The sequence below is a fragment of the Patella vulgata genome, chromosome 1, assembly GCF_932274485.2.
Source record: "Patella vulgata chromosome 1, xgPatVulg1.2, whole genome shotgun sequence".
Lineage (NCBI taxonomy): Eukaryota > Metazoa > Mollusca > Gastropoda > Patellidae > Patella > Patella vulgata.
Genome location: NC_065879.2, coordinates 23,927,531 through 23,938,334, shown reverse-complemented (window position 1 = coordinate 23,938,334; position 10,804 = coordinate 23,927,531). Strand labels below are relative to the sequence as shown.

At 33.7% G+C, this 10,804-nt stretch overlaps 1 protein-coding gene across 1 annotated transcript; it reads right to left on the bottom strand.

Annotated features, from left to right (window-relative positions):
• Positions 1–2,547: 2,547 nt before the first annotated feature.
• LOC126811527 (paired box protein 6 homolog) lies at positions 2,548–8,881 on the bottom strand. Its single transcript, XM_056098432.1, has 6 exons — positions 8,851–8,881; positions 5,949–6,104; positions 5,484–5,616; positions 4,297–4,301; positions 3,871–4,058; positions 2,548–2,973 (listed from the first exon to the last, which is right to left on the bottom strand). The coding sequence occupies exons 1-6, from the start codon at positions 8,879–8,881 to the stop codon at positions 2,548–2,550; spliced, it is 939 nt and encodes a 312-aa protein (XP_055954407.1).
• Between the last annotated feature and the right edge of the window lie 1,923 nt (positions 8,882–10,804).

Sequence of the window (10,804 nt, the reverse complement as noted above, 5' to 3'; positions counted from 1 at the left end):
TTACATATTGACGTACGTTTATGCTATACTACTGATGGCTCGGATTTAAAGTAGCAGAACCAAGATTTAGCTGAAGAAATGTGGATATCGGAACACTAATATATTCGAATCTGTAGGACATTGCCATGTCTTCGAGAATGGACAAGATAGTTAATACTTTCGGAAGCAGAAAACTTCGTCGACGTTTTTCTTCTAATCGTGTGCATTATATTGAATTGAACATACCAAGAATCCCACTGTTATTATCAATGTTCATATATCCTTCGTAAAATAAAACTGTGTGAAATTCGCATAAATCAGCGTTTGGTAATAATCAGGCAAATTTGGCCTGCAGCCAAAATTTTTAGCGTGAAGTTCCGCTACAAGGTCCTCCCTACTAAACAAACTATGCATTTTTAGAAAGCTTATAACACCAGGAACACAGGTCAAAGCAAAATGTTTGCAATAACTCGATTTAGGGCCAGATGGAAATTGTGATAATTGTTAAGTAAATGCTATATTTATACTAACAATTATTGTGAAGTTGACATAAAATTAAATATTAACGACAACACCCGATACCTTCATCCTATGCAAAGAATATGCTATTGGTTCAATTGTGATTTAAGGCAAAATATTGAAAACATAATGGACAAGGGACCATACGGAATTTTGGAAATCCATTTACGATAAAAAAAAAGGGGGGGGTTATCTCCCTTTATGGAAAATATCAATAATTATTGATAACGGTATTTTGTTTAAAGAATTTATTTGCTAAACTGAATAGGATTTAACTACAGAAAGGGCCTATATAAGTCCAGCGTCTAGTTATTCGAAATAAAGAGCACACCGTAACGTCGCGGTTTGGACCAAGTTCCCCCTTTATTATAATGTATGGCGTATGTAGCATACATCTTCAATATCCCGGTTGATACCGAACAGTTAGGCATTAAACACCATTTGATGTTTTTTCTCTTCATTACAGTATTATTTAGGTCTTGCCATATATCTATTATAGTGAACAAATTACATATTTATAGATGCTTTGTTTCAATTCAAACATTTGTTAGGAATGTAACCTCAAATCTAATCAGAACTAAAGGTTTACAGATACATTTGTAGAAATTCTGTTTGGGGAGAACTTACCCCCCACAACCTTCCAGATTCGGTAAACCGTCCTTTTTTTCGGGCAGTGTATTTCAGTTTTTCGGGCAAAAGCATCAAATGGAGAATGCGACCATATATCATGCAAATATATTTGTATAATTGTGTAATTAATTAAAAATAAACAACCATCACAGCTTTGTGCAAAATTCGTTTTAGTTTATGATTGATACATTTAGAAAATTGGCCTTACGCCAATATTGCCCCTTACCTGTTGTGCAATCGAATTTAGTTTTTTGAATCAAATGTGTTTAAACTATTGTTTCCCTCCCTTCCGAACGACTGAGCATTGTCCTTCCCGTCCCCTTCAATCCCGTACCACTGACAGGGTGAAACTGCGCCGAGGTTGTCTTTACATATCTAAAGTGTAGTAAATGCGAAAATGAAACAAAGAGATTGTTAAAGAAACTGAATTGTGCAGTAGCAGCGATGATGATAACGAGTAACTTCGATGACATTTAAAGTGAAGAGTAACTGCGTAATTTCAATTTTCAATAATTGTTTTACTTCAATAAATAATTAGTTTTTGTCTTAAATCTATAGACCCTATTTGTTAGCAAATTACCCAATTATAGATACGATTACAGTTTAAATGTTTGTAATGTGGCCTTAAATATCTGAACTAGAGGTTTACAGCTACCTGTAATAAAAATAATGCAGGGCCTAATTGAAAAGGTATGTGGGTGTGGGTAATATTTTAGTGGAAAAAATCACGTGGTTTTAATGCGATTTACAAAACTACAGACATATTCAGATCTCCATTACTTCATAACCATATTGCTCAACCAATGTCAAACATATCTCCTTACTCATCAGACTAGGCATCCTGCCTATAATTTCTGAGTAATCGTCAGCTCACCAACCCTTGGGCATGTGTACTCATACATGGTCTTATGCGTCATACAGCATCATCAGTCAACACGCACCTGAAATACTGTTATCAATATTGCAGACATTTGACAGAAAGGGAGATAACTCTCTATTACCGTTAATGGATTTCCAAAATTCTGTATGTCCCCTTGTCCATCATGTTTTCTGCATTTTGGTTTAAATCAAAATTGAACCAATACCATATTCTTTGCCGAGGATGAAGGCATTGGGCGTTTTCGCTAATATTTAATTTCATGTCAACTTTACAATTGTTAGCATAAATATAGCATTTACTTGATAATTATCACAATTTTCATCTGGCCCGAAATCGAGTTATTGCAAACATTTTGGTTGGAACTCTCTAGATTTGTGTTCATGGTGTTATAAGCTTTCCAAAATGTATAGTTTGTTTAGTAGGGAGGACCTTGTAGCGGAATTGTGTTTCTAAGCAAGCTAGAAATTTTGGCTGCAGGCCTAAATATAGAGATAATCGCCTAGAAGGACACAAAATAGTAATCTTTTTTAAAAACAACTTTATTCGGTTAATTCATTTCCAATATCAATAATGGTGCTATTCGTCTTGTTTTCTTCTGTATCTGAGGGCGTCGTGTTTTCAACAGTTCTTTTTGGGGGAGGTTCAAACGCAGATGTTCCTCCGCCGAGAGTAAGCGACGGCGACGGCGAAATTTTTAAATTTAGCGGAATGTATGATTCTTGTGATGAGAACTGCTTGGGTTGATTTGCGGACGGAGTGAAGGGTGAAAAATTCGGTGGGAGATCAGGAGAAAATGGCGTCTCAATGGGGGAACCGTGTCTAGCTTGTATTAAATTCAAAGGATGATTTACGACTTCTCGGTTGATGTCGAACGATGGATATTGAAACAGGTAAGGTCCCGTTCCCTGTAGAAGCTTCAACCTTTGATGGCGACGCCATTTAGCTCTTCGATTGGAAAACCAGACCTGTTAAAATACAACAGAAAGGTGTGTTAAAAAATAAAGGATGTTAAAATCGATGACAATAAAGGCGCGTTGATATTTTTGCCGAGGAAATGGTTTATCACTACTATGTACATTCTAAGTTCATACTTTATTTTGTAATGGCTTTTGTTATCTTTCATATGGGTTCATTTATGGATGGGAGACCGGGCAATAAAATTGTTGTGCCAATTCATAATATTCGCCTTTGTTGTATTTCGTTGTGTTGCTAACTAGCACTGGAAAATATCAGTAAAATTCACGTCATGATCCAAACCATAGAAATATATACTGTATATGTTTCTATGTCCAAACGTATAAATAATGAATTGCACCAACCATGCATTTATGGTTGATGTTATAATACAATTTCACACACCGTCTTCTTTATATTATATATTGTTTTTGGCATACTATTCAACAAGGAAGTTATTTAAATATATCTATTTTATTTCCACACATGCGAAGGCGTTACGAGGCATAAAAGGTCTGACTATTCATTTTATTCGTGCAAACCAGTGAGGTGTTATAATAGAAATAGAAGATGTTAATACAACCGTCATAATGCTAGGTTCCCACCACTCGGCAAACCTCGGCAGATTCCGGTATCCTACATTTAGATGTAGGGTACTGGAATCTGTTGAGGTTTGCCGAGTGAGGTTCCCACTACACGGCAATCTCCGCTCCTCCGCCTCTCCCGGACGACCGGTACGGCCGTTTGTAACCCGAATTTTTTTCGGGCATTTTAGGTTCTCCCCCCCCCCAACAATCATCGAGCCCGTACGCCTTTGAGAATCAAGAAAAAAACACTTTCTAGTCGTACGGGTTGTATAGTGCTGAGTTAACCCTTTTTTGTTATCAAATTTTTATTCCAGCCATTACCTGAACTCTTGCCTCGGATAAGTTTGTTTTGGTAGCAAGGTCTTCTCTGGTAACTACTCCTGGATAATGTGACCTTTCAAATTCCCTTTCCAAAATATCCAGTTGAACTTGAGTAAAAGTGGTACGATTTCTCCGTAATTTTTGGCGACTATCAAATGATTCTTCTAGCGGTGGACAATCGGCGGGTTCTGAAAGACAGGTAATATACACTGACTGTAGTATGACACCAACTATAACATTTTTTGATAATATGGTGAAATGGAAATTCTATAGTTTGCGTGTGAAATTGAATACGAACGTATCTATCTCGTTTCCATATTGGATTTATTTAAATTATCCCAGCCGAGAATTGTTTTTATCGTATCTTGTCTCTTGGTAAATGTTCTTTTATTAAAGTAATTCGCTGTTATATTGCTTTCCAACAACCCATGCTGTGTATTGTATGTAAACCATTATATCTGTTATTAATTTACATGTTTTATTTCCTAATTCATTATTACTAAAGGTCTATTGGGTACCCAGTTGTACATTATGTAAGCCTAAGGTCCTATGGGGGGGGGGGGTATGGCTGCCAATATTAAATGTTCTGCCAAAATGTCTTTTCCATTGATTATGTGTAAAAAGTACAAAGTCCTAATACCGGTAATTATAAGGTCAAAATACCTCTAAGGCAAAAAAGTTTAATATAAAACGCCAAAAGTAATGTGTCAAATGACAAATGTTTTATTGGAAAATGCTTTTTTTATGTGTCTACATGGCATCTTACACACAGCACTATCTTTGATATTATGCATATGTATCACGTGACTTATTAACCTTTTATTATATGGAAAGGACGTCGATATCAACCTGCATACTATAAGTCAGCACACTATAAGGGTATTCACCACACCATAAGTGGAAATCAAGCTGGTACATTATAAGAAATTCGCTGGACGACCGTCACTGCAACGAAATCTCGTAATTGGTATGGCTTATCCGAGCCTTCGACAAATAAGTTGAAAGCATAGTCTATTGTTAATAAAACAACGGGGATTTTTCTTTCTCTTCTAAAGTACGTAATTATGAATATGCCAGGAAATAACTGATAAATTCAAAGAACCATAGAAACATTCTTTCCAATGATGTACATTGTGTATAACACGATATTTTGACATTACACTCGCCATATTTAACTTTGGCCTTAGAAATATTTTGATTTCATCATTACCGGTATTAGGACTTTGTACGTTGTACTTTTGAATTTTAGCAGAGCATTTAATATTGGCAGCGATACCAGTCCATAAAGGTCGAGCTTTAAATTTCTTATATGAAGGAACAGGACAAAATCGGGTTGATTGATCAGTATTGGAGAATGAAGCTATCTCAAATTATAGCCACCTCTATAAACCCTATTTTAAAAAAAATAACTCGAAAAAGGTAGTTAGGTCATATTTGGCGTAGAATATTAAAATCTCTGATGACTATTTCTAATTCATTGAACTTTACCTTCGTTATGGGAACCGTGTTGGTTATCTTCTTCGTCTTGTTCAGGTGGCCATGGAAGACGAGGCTTCATACACATCCCTTGCGCCACCGGTGATGCTGGGGCGGTTAAAATTGAAGAGTTCCACCAAGGTGAATACACTGGATGTAAAACTTGTGACGCCATTTTGGCGTATTCTGCAGCAGCTCGTTCCGCTGATCTGTTACGTAGAATTCTATTGATGGAACTGACGCTAGGTACATTGGAAGCAACGCAAATATCTGAAGAAAAAAAAGATATCATATGGTCAGTTAGTGTCTCGGCCATGCTAAAAATATTAATCGCATACAAATTTACAACAAAAATGTAAACGTCACAAATAAATAAGAGGTGCCTGTTGTTCTAAAGGCGTTGATATATCCCGCCTCGTCGACGATGACCGCCATACTTATAATAGAGAATCCAAATCTCTCACTTCTGATCATATAGTGATAAGAGTATTATTAATACCTTGGAATGAAATATAGGACTGTGTTACCTTGACCCGGGAAGATTATTTCTGATTATGGCCTCAAAATTTCTGTCATTTTTGAAAGAATAAATAAAAACTTACTATCGGTAAGAAGTCTATCACGAATCTCCCAGGCGAACATGGTAGGATTATCTCGTTTCAGATCTTCTATTTTTGAAACGACGCTAGGTGTTGCTACCTTTGGTTTACTTCCTCCTATACTGTTACAACGAAACACCAACGGGTCATATAAACGATCTGAATTTAGAAAAAAATTAACTTTGATAATTAGTACCACCACATAAAAATTCCAAAGATCAATGTAGTTTCGAACAATTTAAGGTACATTGCTGTTTTATTTGATAACGATCTGAAAGATTTGACCTTGTAAAATAGTTATGGTAGGATGGCGTTTGTTCTTGGCTATGCGGCAAACCAGTTCCTTCGCCTTAATAGGGATAACAAGCCTGCTAGACTACACTTTGCGTTTTACAAAAAAAGTTGTATTTATGATGTTTATTAGACATATTCTGTATTTGTTTCGGTACATCTCGATCTTTATACGCGAGTTCATACCCGCCTTGACCTTTCTTTATTTCAATTCAAAGTCTCAATGGGCATGCCTCTCTGAATTTCTATTCAAGTCCAAAAGAACAAGCTAAAATGTGTGGAATTATCTTGAACATTGACCCCAATTCAGTCACATTTGGCGTATTTTGATCTTTATACATGTATACATGTATAAAGTTCCATGGACATAAATGGATATCATGGAACTATCTCGATCTCGTATCAAAGTTGCGTGGACCTAACTGGATCATAATTCAAAGTCCCGCGAACCGTTCTTAATCTCTTTTCAAAGTTCATTGATAGATCGTTATCTCAAAGCCCAAGGAGTGATCCCTATGTGAATTCAGGTTGTGATGTTTATCTGAATTAAAAGTTTATTTTACGCTGAACCCATGATCTGAGGGTTGGCATTTTATCTGAATCTAAAGGTCATTTTACGTTGAATCTTATGATCTGAATCCAAACTGCCACAGAACGATATTTATCTAAACTCAATATTCAATCGTTACTGATGCTTACTAAAGTTGTACTGAGGTCTGTTATTCTGCTGAAGGCTTGACTAAGTTGAGAAATATCGCAATTTACTGTATATTACCAAACAACCACTGACTTGTGAACAAATATACTTAATATTAATTATCACGTGGCACATATTGATTTTTGTGGAAAAACTGCTAGATAATTATCGAATAGGAAAGCAGGGTGGATCATTACGCACCCATTGTAGCTGACTTGTGCGATTTTGAAACGACTTTCATGTACATGTAAAACAAACAAATTGTTTGAGATGTATTGAATCTAAGAACAAGAGAATAATTGGGAACAATGCTTCTTTATTAATAAACAAAATACAAATATTGATAGGATATGGTAGGTAGGGTATAAGTATATCACGCACGTGACCTTATTAACAGCTGTTAAATTATAATCTATATATTATACTATAATAAGTCTATATTATTTTTTAATATACAGACACAGAAGGCTGTTTATTATTTTTTATTGTTATATTCATACACATTGCCCTTATGATAAGATCAGATGAAGATTAAGGTATTTAATTGAGAAAATAAAATGATGTCTGAATCGGTAGGATAACGTTTATAGATTCATTCAAATTTGAGACGAACTTAAATGCCTGTTTATAGATTTAGACATATACGGGGCCTAACAAGCTCCCGAATTATTACCTTACTCAAATTTAACAACATGTGAATTTGAAAGTTGTTCGTTAGAATAAATAAAATCGATACGTTTTGTTGTCATCCCAATCTCGATATTCATGAATGTCAACAAGTTTTTCTTCAAAAGCTAACCAATTCATTATCAAGATAGATAACGAAGAGAAAGAAAGCAACGAGAACTTTAAATGACCAGAGCTTAATTACTATAGAATTAATCGATTTTAATAAAAAAAAATTAACAAATTTAATAGGCTTTTTGACAATCCTGCGTTTTATTGTTTATAGACTACGTTTATATTATTTATTGTTTGTTTTCAGGTCTGAAATATTGTAAACATGTTATTGTGATTTATACGTGAAGAAAACTGAAATAACATCCATAAAAGAGTTTTGTCGGGGTTAATTGGGCCATCTAGTGCATCCCCAAAACGTCTTTTTAAGTAAATGTATCATATTTCTTATGACCTAAAAATAAAACTAAAGGCTGAAAGTGATTATAAATATAGTATGTTCACAATAATTTAAATGTTAACCGCAATTCTATCAGAAGACTGTTCGTCGTTGGAGCAGTCTCTACGATATAAACACACTTCGCTGTGTTCAAATTGACGACCGTGACCGTAATGGCGATATTTTTACTTTCGATATTAAATTTTCCAGTTCGTAGCACAAATTTATTACCTGGGTAAACAATAAAATTATGTAAATGGACACAATAATTAAATTTACATAATATGATGAGATGTATCCAAATACATTTATTTCTGTTATCAAGTTAATTGAATAACCTCATTAAAACCTCATTGGGGGTTTTCCCAGCCCATTAATCCAAATATTTACTATACACAGATATAATAACAAAATGTGGTTAAAATCACCTCACCTTAAACTTTTCATTATCAATGCTATAAGTTAGTCGTGATCGAATTGGCAAGGTGTCGCGTGAAAACACACAATTTTGTCAACGGAGAACGATGCTCCTTCTCTGATATATTACACTTCTCTGCCACTTTGTTTTTAAAGAATTTGAATGAACTTTATAGAATCGATAATTCGAAACTGTAGAGGTAAAAAACGCTATAATTTCACATCGTAAAATGTCATTTTATCACCAACCAAACCGATTTACTTCGCTTACAAATTGATAGTAAAATGAAAAATGTGAAATAGAAATAAAAAAGGAAGACCCCCAAAATGTTTAAAATAAAAATAAAAAATCATAAAAAATAAAGTCTTTAAGAAAAACATACTCCATATCCTGTGGAAATATTCTCTGGACATTTTATTGGCTGGACTGTTGTCGAATTGTTGATGAGCCATAAAAGGAGAAAACCCCATCATATTAGGATTTACAGAAACCATTCCCATCAGATTTGGATTAAGCATAGGATTATCCATAATTTCATCTGTAATGTTAAAAAATATCCAGTTAAACAATTATTATGCTTAATCGTCAATTTTAATGTTTATCAGGTATAGGCCTATAAATAATTATTTAGAGAGATCAATATGAATATAATATACAATTTCAATTATATATAATTTCATTAATATATTTTTTATTTATCTTCTTTTTTTCTTTCTATTTATTTATCTATTGAGAAATTCTAAGATTTGTGTTAATTATTTAAAATGTGCCAAAAAATGTTGTTTTTCTTTAAAAAAAAAATAAAACAAATATTATTATTATTTCAATTATAATTAATGTCTATTTTTTATATTAATTCTATTTTTAATTTTACTTTACCTTTTATTTGCTATTGAATGTCGAAGAGATGCTGTGTTTTAACTTTTATTATTATTATATTGGTAAGGGAGACTGTCTAAGAATTGCTGGTTTAGTAATTTGTTGCATAAATATTTATGAGTTCTGTAAATCTTTAAAACTTATGTCATACAAATGTAACTTACCAGTTTTGCCACTGTTCTTTGTTTCACACCTGCAACTTCACTCACCGAATTGCGATTGTATTAACCAAATTTATTGCTACTATAGTTTTACTAATTTAATAAAATACTGATATTGTCAATTACTGTCGAGTTGTCAGTAAATTAAATCTGGATGTACATCGCAAGAACTTACACGGGAATTAATATCACGTCTTTCATGACAGGTGATCGACTGCCAATTAAATCAGTAGCCCCACCCCCCTGTTGGCGGCACGTGCCTGATAAGTATCGATAAGTGGAAAATGTACCTGCTCGTGGCTGTGATTTTCTCATAGTTTAATTATTTAACTTGTATGTATTAATATTGTGATTGTGTGTGAAAGGAATTTAAAAGACCAGATGCTAATATATAGGAACATTTTTGCCGTTAATTATGTTAAAACCGGCCATTTTCTGTTTGTTTATCGTTTAGGTATTAGCGTCCGTGTACTCACAAGAAATATTTGAAGTGCGTCATATTCATTTTTTTTCTCACCTATCCGAAAAAAATACCGTCATAATTTTATTTATCCGAAATATATCTGTTAGTACAGCCCGAGTTAATATTTCGTAAATAATTCAAGTTTTTTTAAATTAACTTTATTTGACTATTGAGAAAAAAATCTTTAACCATCGTAGTTTGAACAGACGTCAATTTAATATGGATATTAACCAAAAATTGATATTCGAATTGTCTTTGAAACATAATCAAGTCATTTCCACGAAGGACACTAATTACTGAATTTAAAGTAGCTAAGTCTCTAACTCAATATCATACAAAGTCTTACACGTTGAAAATACGAATTATTTGTCAATTCAAATCAACATTGATGTTGTGATCTCACCAGGAAAAGGCAAGCTTCTGATATCCAATATTTAAGACAAAATAAACATTTTACCATTGGTACACGAATCGTGTACCATAGTGCGTTTTAGACGCTAGAAATTGCTATAGGGTTGAGACACATGCCGTATTTCGCTGGACATAACTGATTTGAAATTAGAGTCAAAACGGAAACAATAAATGTAATGTAAATCAGTTTATATACAATCAGATTACATTATTATATGCGTTGCGGCCCATTTGGGTCAATTTCTAGGTCCCAAATATTAGCGATTTAGCTCCTTTAAATCAGTTTTACAAGGATAACTCCGCGATATGCGATCGGAAGAAAAATTGAATTTCATTAGGGTATGGGGTCTTCCTTTTGATCTTTTGAACAATCCTTGTGAATTTTACAACAAAATTTTTTTTAAAAAAATAGTAAAGATCTG

Excerpts from the sequence above, each read along its gene's own strand:
- LOC126811527 (XM_056098432.1), bottom strand. The coding sequence starts at position 8,881 with ATGTCCAGAGAATATTTCCACAGGATATGGA. Across the intron at positions 6,105-8,850 it reads ATATTTCCACAGGATATGGA|ATCGTTTATATGACCCGTTG; the intron begins GTATGTTTTTCT and ends TTCTAAATTCAG. Across the intron at positions 2,974-3,870 it reads TATCCGAGGCAAGAGTTCAG|GTCTGGTTTTCCAATCGAAG; the intron begins GTAATGGCTGGA and ends GTATTTTAACAG.